Raw genomic sequence first — 17866 nt, 5'->3', positions numbered from 1 at the left:
ACACATCGTGAGCGCGCTTTGAGCAAAGGTGAAATTGCCAGTTTTATTCTTTTATACAGGCCATATCGCGTTTCTTTCTTTCGTCGTGAAAAATTAGAGGATACGTACTCAGGTCAGTAATGGATAGCGTTTTTTTTTTCAAATAGACCCACAAGCACGTTTGGAACATTTATCTCTCTTTGGGACAATAGTTTCAGCATCTACTGTCGCGAGCAGATGAAATACAGGTGCACAAGTCGAAATTTGACAACACAATCAATATTTTTGGTTCAGGAAGTAAAAAAAAAGAATAGTTGAAAGAATAACGATGGCTCGTTGATATCAACTTCGCCGTGCCACGCAACGTTCTCCGTGAGTGAAAACAAATTAATCGTAACTTCATTAGACAAAAACCCATGCCAAGCGCTCTCCCTCTCTTTCCTCCACGTGTTGCATTGGTCCGCAGTGCCTCACCCGCATACAAAACACAAGTGCGTAGCCCCCTGCGGGTATGCGCATCCGCATACAAAAATAAACGCTTCGAAAGACAAGGTCCGTGATTCTCTCGGGCAGCGTTGCAGATATTCCGCCATACTTGCGCAGTTGAGCGAAACTCGCGGTCGCGTTCATTTTTGGACCGCTGCCGCGCTTCTGCTTCCTTTTTTTTTCTCTCTGTCCCGATGGCGCACGCACGTCAGAAGGGCGAGCGTACATCGGCGCGCGGCTTCCTCGTGAGAGCGACGTCGTCGCGCGCGTGCGTGACTCCCCCGCACGCGGTCACGCGAATTCCCGACTTTTTTTCACGCGCTCGCGTGCGCGCGGCAAAGGCCTGACCCTCGGCGGCGGCCACGCGCTCCAGTCGTTGTCACGGAAGCCCGAACGCCCCCCCCCCCCCCCCCCCCCCCGCCCATATTTCGCCCGTTTTCATCGCGTTTGCTCTCGATTTCACCTTGGCTTGACCGCGTGCTTCTTTTTCCGTTTCGAGGCTGGCTCGCCCCGCCCACACGCAAAGAGAAACCTTTATTGCATGCGCACGAGGTCCGAATGAGAGCTATACGCGTGTAAGCTTCTTCGTCGGTGTTTCGCCGATCGCGTTTCTTTTTTCTTTTTCGAACTTGGCCCGCAATTCTTCCTGTTTGAAGATTCCTGAAATGGTCCTATTCTCGGCACCTTATAGACGGACGTGCACCGTTTCGTCTCGGCGAGCAAGCAGAGCGGCTCTCGGCCTGCGCGGTTTCTGAAACTGTACGGAGCAGAACGCGCGCTCTCTCCGGGTACCACACATACACGCGGCGTCACCCAACGTCTGCGATAATTGGTGAGCATTGACGTGGTATACTGGTGTGCTTTTTTCTTCCCCAGCGCTGTGCGTTTTAAGAAACTGTTTGCCGATCCCTCGCATGTGGTGCACAATTACGCTGTTGTATGTAAAGCCAGCTATAGCTCTGACGGAACTTTGTTGCGTGTGATAATCAAGGCAGCTGCTGTGACAGCACGTTTCCGGACATTATTGTGATGTTTCTATTATAAGGTGTGTCGTCTTACGACAGAATTTAAACGGAACGTGCAGCCGCAACGCGTTTACAAATTAGGCGCATATTGTACGTGACGCCTTGTAAAAAGCTAGGCACACATGTTTGACTGCAACATATACCTACACGCCGTCTTCAATCTACATATACGGCGATCTCACATGCCCGCATGAACGTCTCCTCCAAGTTCTGTGGCGTCTTACTGTGGTTTCAGTTTCCGCACAAATGCTGTCCTGCTCTAATTGGGCATTTGTGAATTTGGTACATTATAGGCCTATCAGCGCGAGCGATGGGCGAACCCTTAGCACGATTTCTCTGGCAACTGCAGTGACAGTCTGTCGTCCAGCTTATGACAATCATTGCTGTGTCATGATGCGCCGATTGCGGCAGTCTGCTTTATCGTCGCTTTCTTTGATCGTGCGTATAATTTGCTGTGCTTGATTTATAAGTGCTTCAGTTGATCATGCGTGTGGGCCTTCTGGAGGCAGTCTGTGTGCACGTGCATGCGTATGTTTGCACGCGTGCTGTATATGCAATTGTTAGGAAAACTTTAACCACTTTCTTTTTTTCCCTGCCCCGTCTCCGCTTGTTTCTTTTGGAGATCGTTCTTTATAAATGAAGCCACTGAACCGCAATATGCTTCGCTTATTGTCCCCCTTCATTCCCCCTCCCTTAATTTTGGGGAAAGGATATGACAAATGACAGAAAAACAAAGAGCGTTTGCTGACAGTTGCACAGATACGAAACGCAAATTGCTTGTTTTTCGGCATTAATTTCATTGACGTTACTGCTTCTTCCGTAGTTACAATGCGCTGAACGATTTAAATGTGTTCACTTTGCACTGAAGTTACTACGAGATGTTTGTCCATGCAGTTAAGTGCGTGAAGCGGGCTGCTTTTCTCACGCCATTGAATGATTAGGTCTATGAAATTCCTTGCTTCACTAGGATTGGGGTGAATGAAGCTAATGATTGTAGAAATCACACTTCACTTGCAGAATAGCGAGAAAGGACGGATTCATAGTTACAGATGCAATAGATGAAAGACAGACTATACTGAAATGCGTGAGAGAAAAAGAAAACGGATAAATAAGCACTTTTCAGAGCCCAGTGGCCGGAAGCAATAATAGTCTTGGACGGCTGTGCGAACACACGGGCGACTGTGCCCGAGACATCCTCCAGAAGCCGCCTGCTCCCCAACCCCAAAGCACAGTTTCAGTGGATGGTAAGAATCGAAGCTCCATGAGTAAGGGCACAGGGAATAATAACAGTGAGGTCAATTTTGCGAAATGAAATTTCAAAGCTCCTTTTTCTCAATATATAGGCAAAGTCAGCATTGTGGCTCTTGCAGCGATTTCTCTCTCGTTGTAATTTTTGCTTGTCAGTTAGCCCACGTGGTTGAACAATTTTCCTTCATTCTGGTTCATTTGACGTTTGTGTTTAATGCTGTCTTGTGTTTTACGTACGTGTCAGAAACGCGATTGGATTCTGAGGCACGCTGTATTGGGCCACACCGTATTACTTTAGACTACGTGGGGTTGACCATTCAAAGAACGGTCCAAGAGCGTTTTTTTGTATTCCGTTCCCACCACAATGGGACCGGTGTCGGACCTGCGACCTCGTGTTCACCAGCACGACCCCGCAGCCACTAAGGTACAGCGGTGGGTCAACACATGCCAGATGTCTCAAGCAATGAGCCAAAAGGACAAAGAAGGAGAAAAAAACATACACACACACAAAAAAAAAAAAAGAACGGCGCCGCACGTCTAGTGGTGCGGCCCTTGAGGAGATATGTGGACTTGGTGCAGCCGGATGACGCAGATGAGTTTGAGTCCACTCACATTTATGACTATAAGGCCTCGAATCAAATGCAAATATTCGAAAAAATAAATGACCTTCGGACAGCGTATGCAATACCGAATATTCTCATATTTCTAAACAAAGTAAAATGGAAGAAACTTTAGAAATAGAAAAAAATGAGGGACGGAGGTGGCTCCTGAAGAGTGCAATGGCACAAGAAATAAAGCTCGCAGAGCGCAAAGCATTTAGGTCACGTTATGAACGAATATGCTTAATCCCTTCCCTCGGTTTTGGGTAACAAACCGCACGCGCGTCTTGTTGACGCCCCCTTCCTCTTAAACTTTGCTTTCTTCCTCTTTGTTCTCTTTCTCACTCTTCGACGATCGAGGTTAGAGAGCGCTGACTGACACTTCTTAGTGTCTGTTGATTATAACAGCGAGTGGATTACGAGGTTAGTCTGGCTGCTTGTTCAGTCGACTCACAAGAAAAACAACTGCGCTTCTAGGCGATCTGAACTAGAACCATAGATTCCTCCTCCTGTTTCTGGAGTTGCGGTTACAGAAGCAGCTGCAAACGAGACTTGTCTGAAATGTATCCATGCTCCAGGAAAAAAAAAAGAAAGCTGAAGCTTATCATGGTGTTTTTGTCGTCCTATTCCTTAAAGGTAATTCCACCTTGCTTTCACATGCTCACCGAGTCCCACTGGTCACGGAATTCTCGAAAGAGTCCTGGAAACCCCCTCGGTTTCTTTTCACTAGGTGTCATCTAGGCTTTGAAGTGCGTTACTTTCAGTGGCCTTGCGATTTCCGGGAGCACCCAGGAATAGCACGTACCCATATTTGTCCAGAGAGTATAAAGAGCTGGACAAACCGCCGAATTACTGTGCCGTGCCGAGATCACGTGAGCTGCACGAAAACGGACGCTATCATTGCGCAGTTTTCAGGTCATCGGATTCCTCTATCAATATCCTTGGAAAAATTTTTCTGGCATTCACTGCGTACTCAAATCGTCTTTAAAATGGCATTCACGCCATCCTTGTTGCTATCAACAGGTCAGCAATTTCTTTGACAGTTAGCCGATGATCTCCGATTATCATGGTTCGCACTACCAAAGAAATCGCATCATTCTGGCTTGCTGAAGACCTCTCAAGCGCGGCTCATTCTCCGCAGATGGTCGGCCTTCCTTGAAGTGGTTGTACAGTATTTTTGACGTGAAACGTTCTTAAAACCGTTCCGAGGGGGTCGCTCGCTAAAGTGCACGTAGTGGAAACGTGTTATATAACACTATCGCTTGTATCTTTGCAACCGCACTACACACTCGTCTTACTTTGACATCGTTGTGTAGAGTAAAGAATCGCTTTGTTGATCAACCATGTGTAGCATGCGCAGATGAAGATCTTGTCACGCCACTCATGACGAAATCGGAGCTAAATTTAGCATCTCATTTGGGGTTCAGAGAGGCATATAGCTCGGCAGTACGTTTGTTGATCCGAGCGTGAGTGTGCCTTTGAGAGAGAGATAATCCACCAAACCAGTAGTCGATATAACCCTCCAAACTCGAACCAGCGCTCATCAGGGCCGATAAGGACTATAATTGTGCTATTTGTTGCAGAAATTTCACGCTTGCTCGGCTATGGCCCCCTGCGTTCGATGCGAAGGTCCTCAAATGGTGTCAAGAGACACGAACAGCGAGACAAAGGGATATACAACCCCTTTGACCACTATGGAACGTGTCCGTCTCCATATAGCGAGCGCAAGCGAAGGAGATTGAGGAAGCGCAGGTATCCCAACCATCTATGTATACGAGTGCGGCGAGGTAGCATATACAGTAACTTTAGCGCAGGGGCAGTCTCGGGCGCCTTTCATAAGGGATGGGGTCATTTCTTTAATCTAATGGCCAAACATCTTCTGCAAAAGAAACGGACCCACTACGAATAGGGAGCGATCACAGGGATAAAATTAAACCGTAAGACCTCCACTAGCTGCAACATAAAATAGGCATGCGAGCTTCCTTAAGCGTGAATAACGGTAACTTTTGCATTAGATTACGTCGTTTCTGTACCTTACATTGCCCATACTCCGTCTGCAATACTTACAAGTAGTTTCACGTAGCTCACTGCGGCTGCGTCCCCGGTACAGCGTAGCTTTTTTTTTTATCTGCTGCGTGACCATCATTTCCAAATGCTCTTCGGACCTTCCGCATTGCTTCTGCTCTCAAAGCTTTGCACAGAACGTTACGCAGTACCTTTGTTAAGCTAGCTCCGTCATTCTCACTCGTTTAAAATCGCACCCAAGGCGAGACGACAGCAGAGAGCACAATATGCTCCTGCGCAACAGCAGACACAGGCGAAGGTCACGCCACTGGCGGAGTGCACTATAACGCCAGAGATCCTCCTCCTCCGTCGCACGGTGTGGCCAGCCTGTGCCCTGTAGTTTTTTCTAAAATAAATGAGGTCGGACGCTATTCAGATGGGCCTGGTATTTTAAATGTCCGCGATTCGACGACACCCAGTCGCGATAGTATGAGCGAAATGCTGACCCAACATGCCTGTCAGTCACGGAAAACGTCCACGCGCATGCGAGCAACATCGTGACTGACCCCTTGTACTCCTTCGGCGAGTTGCAGCGGAGCACCCGCTGTATATCTTATATGCAGCTCGATTCGGCGTGTTGTATTCTGCAGGCGGCGTTCAGTGCAATATAAACTGGCGCTTCAACTCAAGCGGTTAGCCTTGCTTTCTTTTTTCGACAGCCAGCGACCTACATGGGGAGCAGCTTCGCACTATAGTGAGCGGCGCCTTCCGAGCCAGGCCTAGCTATGTAGTGAATCCGACAAGGGTCGTGATCCACAGAAGCCTTAACCTTGCAGCAACCGGTAAGGCAGGAGAAAGGACGACACTTCGCAACAGCCGGAAGCAGCGAGCTTCGCGCGTTGCGCTATGTAAGAAGTCGAACTTTGTAAGCCCTTCCCGTGACCGTCTTTCTTTTTCTTTTACGGACATGTAGGTCTGCTTTTCCGTAATATATCTTCGCTTATACACTGAGAGCTCGGATATTGATCTAGACTTAACACTACGACTGTTTATTTCAATGCACGGTCCAGCTTGAGGAAAAATAGATGGTCAACATAATATGTCCGGAAAGTGCTTCCATAAATTCTGCCTTATGTCCATATTTATGATAAGATCTATTTTAGGAGGCGCGGATTGGAAGGTTAAGGAAAATTAAATGAAAGGAAACATGCTGTTAAAAGGCATATTTCAACACCGGCATAAGCAGGTTTTGTATAGCGGAGCTCTTAGGCGCTAGTTCCTACGGCGAGAGTTGGCGTAGCCGAGCGAACGAGCAAAGCGAAAGATGAAAGCGAACGCGGAGCGCAGCGGCGTATGAAAGACGCGAGGAGGAAAGCGGAGAGGCAGTGCAGCGGAACCATGAGGCGGAAAGCAGAGGAGGGTATGGCGACAGCGTGAGAAGAAAAGCGTAGTACGGCGACGATGGCTACGAGATGGCGCCAGAGTAGCTGGCGTCGTCTGGGAAGTCTGTGAGCGGCTGCTGCTGCACTCTAAGAAAAAAAAAAGGACTAAAAGGGGTAGGGAGGTTAGTCTTTTTGGGGACTAACTGATTTGCCACAACCATTAGTCCTTTTGGGGACGAACTGATATGGGATGAACTGTTACTCCTCATGCGCTTACTCCTTCGGGGACTAACAGTTGCCCCTGCCCGATGGTCCTCAAGGGAGTAACGGTAATTCGTTCCAATGCCTCGCAAAGGTGGAATTAATTCAATTAGTCATTTATACCCTAATAAAAAAATTATGAGCTGAAAAAAAAAACGTGACCCAGAGCAGGAGTCGAACTCACGTCCTCTCGGTCACAAGCCAGGTACTCTAACCACTTCACCACGCCGCTTTTTTTTTCTTTATCACATGGAAAAGAAAACTGAAGGTGTATAACAAAGCGGACACAACTACACACTTAAAACTCAGGCAAACACACACATGCATCCAACAAGTGCATCCAGTCTGGCGGAGGTTCCTGCACAGCGTACACACTTCTTACATACGCAGCACTTTCGCGAAAGAAGGATTTTGTAGTTCGCGGGCTTTCGGCATGGCGATCACAGAGTCTACTTCTCCACAGGCTGTATAAACCAAGTACAATGAACATGTCATAGGGAGGACCACCTGTAACCTTAAACGGTAGAAACCTAATTGAGTATGGAGTCATGTCAATGTCCTTTTTAAGTGACCGTTGGAGAATGTTCCAAAAAAAAACAGCGTCCCTACAGTTTATGAAACAGTGATCTATGGTTTCAGCACGTGGACAGAGCCGACAGTTTGTTGACCACGGCACAAAGCAACCCCTCGAATTCAACCAAGTTTTAACAGGGAGTGTTTCCGAATGTAATTTAAAGAAAAATGTTTTTACTCCAGGAGGCACACACATTTTTCGGACGCGTTTAAGTACATCCTGATAAGGTCGGTTTAAATAAGGTGCACGATACAAAGGATCTGGGAAAATAGAGTCAGCCAGTGCCGCAGAAATTGCTTTTCGACTCGCTGTGAACACGTACTCAAGGCTGAGTCTAACTTTCAAGAAAAGAAATGTGTCAACAACCTCCTTGAGAAAGCCCCAAGGAGCCTGTGGGACATCTTTGACATTTGATGACACTACTATGTTAGGAACATAATGAACTAAACGCAGTTGCAACATTTCACGCAAGAACGCCGCTTGGTTGACAAGACGGGATATTTAGGCAATGTTAAGCATGGAACGAAAGTGCGGCAATATAAAAGTGACTCCGTATTTTGTGCAAGCTATGCAGTGAGTCTAACGTTGAGTGTACTTGCAACCATAAGCGACTACGAAAAGAAATCAGCCCGAGTATTCTTAGGGTGATTTATACTGAGGCACTACGCCATGTATACGTGTAGCGAGCTCAACCGGGGCATCGAAGACGACAGAGAAGGTCAATTTCTCTGTCGTTTAGCGTGTGCCGTTTGAGCTACACATCGCTTCAGTTCGCAACCTCCTTGGAACGGAAGGAACTTAGGTACTATTGACCAAGAAAATCTAGCCGTCTATCAATGACTTGCGCGTTTAATGTGTATCGCTCATTTATGGGGTGCGCACGAAGGTCATGCTTCTTCACATTCCAGTATTAAGTTTCACGTAATTTTCTCACGAAGAGGCAAGGTGCTGCTCCGCATGTAGTTCAATAGACAATGCACGAACTTCGAACCATTCACAATTTATGGACAATACCGTTTTCGCCGCATCGCTCCATGACACGGACGAAAACAGCGAAGTGCCTGGGGAGTAACTGTTGCCGTTCGTCCTCCCACTCCTCTCTTTCCGAGCAGGGACTAAACGATTACTCTCGGAAATTTGCACACGGCACGCACATTCATGCAGTTAGTCCTTTGAGGGACGAAAGCGCCCTTTTTAGGACTAACGGCGCAGTTACTCCCGTTTTCCCCGGGATTTTTCTTAGAGTCTGTTGTGAATCGCACCCACGTGTCACCACGCGCTATCTGTCGCGATCTTCAGACTAGCGAGGCAGTCGTGCTACACTTCGCTCTGTTTGCAACCTGCCACACGAGACAGATTATCCGCGCCAACCGATAATATCGAAATGAAACCCCGTATAGAGGTACGCTCAAATTTCGCATTAAGTTGACGAATGAATGTTGACGAATATATGACCACTTCGGTTCTACAAGTAATCGAGGACTAATAAAGTTAAATAATGAAATTAACTTGCGCTTCGCAATTGCTTTGACCAGGTCGTTGCGGAGCTGTGCGTTAGGTTATGGGCAAAAAGAAAGGTAATCCGTGCCGTCGCACATATTCTGAGGGAGCCGTTTTATTCTTGCACCTTCCGCGGAGAGAACGGCAACGCACCCAATGGTGATGTACAACTGAAGGTGAGAACAGCTATGAACAGTGCTCACAATGCAAATGTACAGTGTACATAAATACAGTGAAATTCACAAGAGCTAGCTTTCTTTGTGAACGTTCTTGTAGGGAAAAGAAACTGCCATTATTGCAGGGTGCTTGCATGGTGTCCTGTAAACCAGTTTTAGCTTGTCGGCGACTTCTCCCGTCGAATAAACTCGCCTAGGTGATTTTATTCAAATATTTCGGCTATTCTAGCAACATGTTCCTTCACGAGTCCGCTGGAGTCGTCGGTTGACGTGATCGAGGTTCGAATTCACAGAACTTTTAATTTTCCCTGTTAAGAGCTGTTTCACATAGGCCTGCGATAATAATACAAACGTGGCCGCCATACGGATATTAGCAGGTGCTTCTTTTTTACGAAAAAAAAAGAAATTTAAATCCCGGGATTTTGCGTGCCAGAACCACGATGCAATTATCAGGCATGCCATAGTCGGGGATTTCGGATTAATTTTGACCAGCTGGGGTTCATTACCGGCCCCTAAATTTAAGTACAAAAGCGTTTTTTTTGCATTTCGCTCCCATCGAAGTTTTTTACGAAGCAGTTTAACGTGCGGACTGATTGGCGAATGATCATCATCTTAATTTATGTTCACTGCAGTACGAACGCCTTTATTCATTATTAATTATTAGCTAAAATATTTATGCTTGTTATATTTCTATCTTACAATTAGGCATCGACTATTTTTGCACTGTTATTATTTATTTCTTTATTTCTTTTGCTCTATAACATATAGAGAAACGGGGCAGCCGAGGTGCTCTCCATTTCAGTCTCATCAGCCGCCCATTTAATAACAGAACAGAACAAAGACCCCCTTCCAGCGATCTCCAGTTACTTCTGTCTTGCCTCAGCTGACTCGAATTTCCTAATTTCGCTGCACCGCCTAATCCTCTGCCGTCACGTACCGCGCTGCCCTTCCCTTGGAACCCGTTTTATAAACTCCCACTGGTTACCTGCTCTACGCATTACATAAGGCGGCACCCCCAGCTCAGTTTCCGTTTCTCAGTCTCAACTACGGGATGTCGGCTACCTATACGTTTGCTGTTTAATCTACAGAGCTGTCTTTCTGCTCTCAACGTTGGTGAGCACCGCAGAATGAAGGAAAGGCAATTTAACGAGACTTCTGCCTGGCTTAAGGCCTTGTCTAAATGCGCGTAGTTGATGTGTTTCCGTTCACTTCCCCATTCTCCTCCCTACGCGTATGACAACAAACTGTGACTACTATATATATATAGCATATATATATTTTTTTCAGAGGGATACGGCTTCTGAATATGCCAAGACATCGCGACGTTCTATTCTGTATTTCAGCAGGTACGGACGGCGCTTGTGTAACGTGTCCTTGCCGCCGGCGTCTGGGGCAAGATCGGTGTCGATGGCAGCTCGTTCATGTCCTGAAGGCAGTACAGGTATTTTGTCGCCATTTAATCGCAACAGGTGACCACTGGAGTTCTTAATGATGTAAGCGTAACGAACTGCACATTGTATTCATCTGTATACGCCGGTCTTTGTCGGTGAGATATGGCGACAGCCAGCCCCACCTGTATTTCACGCCCATGACAGAAGCCGTTTCGTTTCCTGGTGCTCTTGTTTCAAGAGTCCAGTTATGCTTGTTTTTTTTTTTAAATGCTTGTAAGCAGATGTAGGAGCTTCGTCGAGGCGTCGACTTCTCTTTTGACACGCGATAAAAAGAGAAATATTCTTGCAAAAACGAAGCCACGGAGAAGCAAAAAGTCCTCAAGGAGGAACTCCCTCGAATAGGCTCACAAGTCGTGGCACTACAGGCCACAGCTTCAGAACCCACAATACAAGGCCAGTTTAACCTGTGTGAAAAATTAAAACGTGAAAAAAAAAAGAAATAAGAAACCCGTGTAGGGACCACCGCAATACTAGATTGTACCACAATATAAGAAAGAAAGTGCAGTGAACGATGAACGCACATGAACACATATGGAGAAGTTTGATTTGCGCTGGCAGTATACATTTTCTACCAGGTGTAAAAGTAGTTTTTGACTTCCTTCGTATCGCAATTCACAACATGACTATGGCATGCAACTTACGTATGATGAGAACAAGAAGCGGTGCAGTCTACACGGACAGCGATGTCCAACCTCCTTATACTTCAGTGTCATGTAAGAGGATGCCAAAATTATTAATAGGGTGCACGGATGTTACCTTGACCATTCATGGTATTCATTTCAGTTACCTTCAGTTCGTGAGGTGCAAGTTCGATTTTGTGAATGCTTTTCTTTTTGTGAATATGGCTCCCCCTCGCGTCTGATCGTCGAAACCAGAAACACCTGTTTACGTGGACTCTCTCAGAGTGCTCCAATTACTTATCTCTTTCGCTGAAAAGCAGTTATAATTAGAAGACGTTTCTGCGCGAATGTTAGAGTAGTCTCGATGACGTTGCATATTTCAGGGCGGCCCTCTGTTCCCTGTTCAAGGCGTACGTCCGTGCCGCGAGAATTAGTTGAATGCGGGACCCTTTGCGTTGGGGGCACCGTCATCTTGAAGAGCGTTGTAACTGTCGAAAAATAAGCTGAGTAGTTTCAACGTCGTCCGAATCATCGGCAAAATCAGCTGTAGTCACGGGGCGGTAACAAATGACAGAGTGTTAAGAGGCATGAAACTGCCTCTTAGAACACTTGAGCGTTATCCATGGTGGCCGTTTGCCAGCTTTGCAAACTTCCTTTATCTCTGGCCATCGAAGCCATCGCCAACCCATCGGTACACACAAAAGACAAATCGTGTGTTTTGCTGATTATAATGAAAATTTTAAGCGAGCCGAAACAGAAATGGCACTCCTTCGCGGTGACAACCGAGGAATATTTACCCCTTTTGTTTGCTGACCGGAGGCGCGTTGTTAACATTCCGACGGCGTATGACAAAGGTGTTCCGCCTTTCTCCGCGTCACGTTTTTGGCGCTCTTCCCGCACCCCGACGACGACTGACGGCATCTGCTTGGGCGCAAGCGAATACGCCAACTTTATCGCGTATGCAGAAGCGCACCGAAAAGTTTTGCGGGAAGGTCCTGTCAGCACTCCAACGGGACTGTGGCACAGGCTTCTGTAGATGGTAAACTGTGAAGCGTGGCCTGCCTCGCCTCTCGGCCTGTTTCTCTATTTGCCTTCTGCTCCTCGCTCGCAACTCAACTCGCCGCCAACGCCCCGTCAAACAAGCGCGAGCAGTTCGTTCGTCTTGACAAAGGGTGTTGCGCGTGCGCGCTGAGGCACCTGTCCACGTGCGCAGGGCGCGGCTGGCAGAGTTACGACACCGCGGCAAGATCCTGGCCATGCTGGCTAAAAAGGCATCCACATTTAACGCCACAGCGGATAGCTTTGAGGAAGACGCGGCGGCGATTCGGGTGTACCCGTGTACGGAGCGCAACTCGTCTGGTACAGGCAGCGTCTATTGTGTGTACTTGTCTGTACTGCTTTCGCGTTTTCTGTCTGTGTGCTTGCACGCGTGAGTGTGTCACGGAGAAAGGCAGGCATAGAAGGGGAAGGACAGCAGTGTATAGAAAGCGGCGTGGAAGAGATGCTTATAGGCGTGTGCGCTTGAGGTGCGGATGGGTAGAAGTTCCGGCCATGTGGTTCCGGCACGCCTGCGCACATCTCGGCTCGCCCCGGAGTACTTTTGTGCGGGCCGCCTTTTGCGCGCGGAAACAAGGACACGCATGCGGTGTCGGCCTGCTGATAAGCTCCGCCCTGTCCACTAAAAGGGAACGCTACGTCTTCTGGAAAGAGGAATGGTTTGACAAACGAGACTCTACAGAACGAGCCTGCAAGGACCTGCTGCGATTGAGTTGCTTGCTGTCGAGTCCACTGCTTCTACAGAAGTGTTCGCGAAAAAATGAAGAAAGTAAACGTAACGTTATCATTTCTGCTGCTACACAAGCGACTCAAATGCACCGCCACGACTAACCAAGATACGTTCGACGATACGAAGAAAACAAATAAATATTGCCTTTTCCAAAATTGTGCGGATCCCACACATTGTAGGAATCGGAAGACGCACATATATTTTGACGTAGGTGCTTGCTTTTATACAGAATATGCTGATTTATTTATTTATTTATTTATTTATTTATTTATTTATTTATTTATTTATTTATTTATTTATTTACACATACTGCAGTCTCGGTGAGGCTATTGCAGGAGTGGGCAGTGAGAGAGGGAAGAGAAAAAAAGAAAGGGAATGAATGAATGAAACCACGTTTATTCCACATTAAAATGCGTCGAAGACGCTGCGGTGGAAAGAGGAGGGGTGTTATTGGAAAAGGGGAAGGGTAAGGCTGCCTCCGTTTTATTAATGAACGGCCTGGAGGCAGCTAAGTGGGGGCGGCATGACGCTTGTGGCTGTCGCGGAGCCGATCGCCGACGGGTGGTGCTGCAGGGTCCTGAAGGAACAGCAGCAGTGCTCGCCAGAGCTCGATGGCATGGTCCGGAGACGTGGTATCCGGGCAAGCCCAAGTCCGGAGAGAAGAAGGCCAGGGTCCCCGCTGTATGGTGGCCAGGGCACGAAGCCTTGGTGGGATGTAGAGGGGGCACTCCCAACAAAGGGGGTTTAGATCAGCACGACATGTGCACATGGAACAGAACCCACTTACGGGTGGTGGTGTGCCACCCTTGTGGAAACGGTTCAACGAGTGAGGAGTAAGGAGGGTGCTTGTCTGGATTCTCCGAAGCAAGACTGACTCTCGCCGTGTGAATACCTTCGGTGGAAGTGACGGTATAGAGAGTGGATTGCCCACTGCTGCGAGGTAGGCGGCACGTCGTTGTTTGGTCGCATGCTTGTCTGCCATTGGGTCTGCTACCTCAGGTGTGGTAGCTAAGAGAGAATAAGGATTATCGGAGGCTCTGGCTAGCGCGGTAGAGAGATGAGCGCGCGCCAGTCTATGAGCCTTCTCGTTTCCGGGGATACCGCAGTGCGCAGGGACCCAGTGAATGGTAACATCGTGACCGCATTCGCGGAGCAGGCGTGCCTGTTGCCGGATATTCTGCAGGATTTTTCTCGGAGAGAAAAAGAAAGGGAGAAAACAAAATGCAGGCACAAGAGAATATCAAGTAAATGCAATGGTTTTCAAAAATTCTTGCCTAGGTAAAGAACGGATGCTTCCAGGTAGTGAATTCCAGAGTTCAATGGCCAGCGGAAAGAAGCTGTGCTTGAACATCTCCGTTCGGCAAAAGAAAGGGATGAGGTTAAGATTATGAGAACTCCTAGTGGTAGGAGGTGTATGAAAGTTCAAATAATTATTTAGTGTAACAAGGCGCTCAGAATGAACCAGCGTGTGTAAAAATTTTATGCATTCTAAGCGGCGGCGAGATGAAAGAACTGCAAGACCTGTAACTGTATGATGGGAAGAAGGGGAAAAATCTCGGCTATAGTTGCGAAAAATGAAGCGCACTGATTACACACGCGAGACAGATATCCCTCTGGGTCAGGACTACGAGCCTCTGACGCCATGAAACTCGGCGTGGCGGAACATGTGAGGATTGTTGCGAGAAGAGGAACGGTGAGATAACTCCCCCATACGCACTTGTGTAGCCCATAACTGCTCTTTCGGGTAGTAAAATGGAATCTGTGCTCCCAACTTTGCTTCGCTTTACGTCTTCACTGCAGAGCGTTGAAAGATGTTCGTTTCGTCAGAAAGAATTACGAGCGAGAGAGCGATCAACCAATCATAATACGCGCTTGCCAGCGGCCAGAAGCTGATTATTGTAAATTGACGAATGAACAGACACTTTCCGGTCACAGTATAGCCTGATAACTCTTGTTTACAGTAAAGCAAAGGAGTCATTAAGTAAATCATGATCCATTGCTGTGTTAATGTTATGATAGAGGACGCAATCATCAGCGTAAAGACGAATATTAACGGACACAAATGCGGCAAGTCATTCATATATAACCAGAAAAGAAGCCGATCTACAACGGAACCTTTGCGGGACGCCGGATGAAACACTGACAGGAGAGGAAATAGAGCCGTTAAAGTGCACAGATTGAGAACGCTGGGTTAGGAAGCTATATATCCAACCAACCAGAGCAGGGTTATTCAGGATGGAGTTAAGCTTGTAGAGGAGTTTTGGGTGTGGGACGACGTCGAAAGCTTTGGATAAGTCAACAAAAATACCGTCAATCTGTCCGCCTAAATCCAATGACTGACAAATATCGTGCGTGAATTCGATTAGCTGGGTAGTAGTGCTGTATCCGCGACGGAAACCGTGCTGGTAATTGGATAGAATATTGTGGCTTTCATGAAATCCCGTGATGTGTTTGAATATTATATGTTCGAGTAAGTTGCATGAATGGATAGAACTTGCAAATGGGTCTGTACGTAGTTCTGCAGAAATTGAGCGTTAGCTGATTTGTATATCGGAATTACCTTAGCAAGCTTCCAGGATTGCGGAACAGTGGCGGTGGATAATGATTTACGGCAGATAACGGAGAGGTATCTGCTTGTCCAAAGGGAGTAGCGAACGAGGAAGGAATTGGGTATGTCATCTGGGCCGCGGCTTTTTTTATCATCTAAATGGAGGATCATGTTCAGAACACCTGAACTAGAGACGACGATGTCTTCAATAGGAGGGTATGAGTCACAGCTAAAAGGTGGAAGTGAAGAGTTATCCTGTGTCAACACGGAATGAAAATAGGTGTTAAAAGCGGAAGCAATCGTGAGTGAATCTGAAACTGCAACGTCATTAACAATTAAACTGTTAGAAGTACTATTACTTGGCACTATCGATTTCCAGAACATACGAGGGTTTGTTTTCATTAATTTGGCAAAGTAACAGCATGGTAGAAATCCTTGGCAAATGTCAGTTTCTGGCGAAGTTCCTCCTTGGCAGCATTGAACTCTGCAATTTTGACTGGATTACCATTTCTTTTAGACTTGCGCAATCTCGAAACACGACGCGACAAATGCAGTAGTTCTCTTGTCATGCTCGGTGAATTGATATTTTTCTTTTTTGTTTTCAGGGGAACAAGCTGGTTAACACACGTTTCAACACTATGATCGAAAATCCTCACGGCAACATCAACATCACTGGTCAAAGATAATTCATGAAACTTTTCAAACGATTCGCTAAGTGCGTCGGTAATTGCATGATTGGCGCGGCTAAAATCACGAAAAGTACAGTACTCAGTCCGCGGTTTGGGAACAATACAGCAAACTGAGAACAGTACGGCTTTGTGGTCAGAAATCCCGTCAGTAACGCAGCACTGGAAGCCACTTTCGAAAAGACTTGAGCTAAGAAAAACTAAATCTAGGACAGCAGTTTCCCTGGTGTTCTCGTGGACAACCTGTTTAAGACCGAGTGATAGGGAAAGGCGCAATAATTTTCTTGAGAAAGACACGTCGTAGCTGGTAATGGTGAGAGAGGGCCAGTGAATGCCTGGTGCATTAAAATCTCACATAAGTATTAAATTTGATGATTTCAAATCATGCAAGATGTTGCTAAGAAAACCGAACTGATCATCTCAAGAGCCGGGAGGCCGGTAAAACAATCCCATTAGTGCGGATGACCTTTCCAAATGAACGTTGCCCGAAAGCAATTCAATTTCACTTGGGGTTTCGAGAACTGAAAACTTCAGGTGGGATTGCATATAGAGGGCGACACCGCCATTTGGTCTGTCAACTTTTACCAACGTGTATCCATTTAACGCAACTTCGGAGTCTTATGTGCCGTCATGTAGCCATGTTTCCGTAATGCCCACAATATGGGGGAAATGAGAAGTTATATATATATATATATATATATATATATATATATATATATATATATATATATATATATATATATATATATATATATATACTAGAGAGATGAAGTCGGAAAATTTATTGAGAAGGCTTCTTGCGTTAATATTTAATACAGGGAGGTCATTGGTGTTGCGACGAAGTAGTCAAGGCGGAGAGGCAGGTGTGACACTGTTTAGTGGTGTGTTACGCGAGGTACTTTCTCTAATGTATTAGAAGCGCTATTCCAGTTGTATCGAACTTTATCGATAAATATATGGTCAAACCGTATGCGGACCGTGCACCCGCTGTGACTGAAACTCTCAGACGCTTCCCAAAGTTTTTTGCGAATATTCCGGACACGTAGTGAAAAATCTTCTAATATACGATAATCGGTTTCCTTAAGCTTGTGACCACATTTTAACGCCGAAACGTTCTCCCGGTAGTCCAGAAGTTTCATTATCACGGGTCACGGATGGTCACGTCAAGGTCATCCAAGGCGATGGCGTCTTTCTATTTGAGCACAGCTCATTTTAAGTTTATCTTCAAACCATCTTGCGATGTCTGAGAACGGGCGTTCATTATCTTCATCGAAGGATTCTGGCAGAACTTGTAAGATTAAATTGTTCCTGCGAGCACGGTTTTCCAATTCATCATTTTTAGTTGAAAGGCTGTGAATTTCGTTTGTTAGACGTGCGAGTTCACTGTTAAGACTGCCGCTTTCGACGGCAGGCTTTTGTGACGAGGACTCCAGAGCGGCCAGACGCGACTCGATAGTCTCAAAACGTGTATTAAAAGATTGTTGAAACTTTTTAATTTCGGCGATATCCTGAACAATTTTTTTTTCTGTGTGTTCAAGAGG

At 46.6% G+C, this 17866-nt stretch overlaps 2 protein-coding genes across 2 annotated transcripts in view; one reads left to right on the top strand and one right to left on the bottom strand.

Moving 5' to 3' along the window:
- LOC126540715 (uncharacterized) overlaps positions 1-17866 on the top strand; it is a 57580-nt gene that overhangs the window by 14749 nt on the left and 24965 nt on the right. The gene's annotated exons all lie outside the window — the stretch shown is intronic.
- LOC140215956 (uncharacterized) lies at positions 7238-7829 on the bottom strand. Its single transcript, XM_072286271.1, has one exon. It carries the CDS (start codon positions 7751-7753, stop codon positions 7283-7285), a length of 471 nt encoding a protein of 156 aa, XP_072142372.1. The 5' UTR covers positions 7754-7829; the 3' UTR covers positions 7238-7282.

This window comes from Dermacentor andersoni, chromosome 2, assembly GCF_023375885.2.
Source record: "Dermacentor andersoni chromosome 2, qqDerAnde1_hic_scaffold, whole genome shotgun sequence".
Lineage (NCBI taxonomy): Eukaryota > Metazoa > Arthropoda > Arachnida > Ixodida > Ixodidae > Dermacentor > Dermacentor andersoni.
This window is presented reverse-complemented; position numbering and strand designations above follow the sequence as displayed.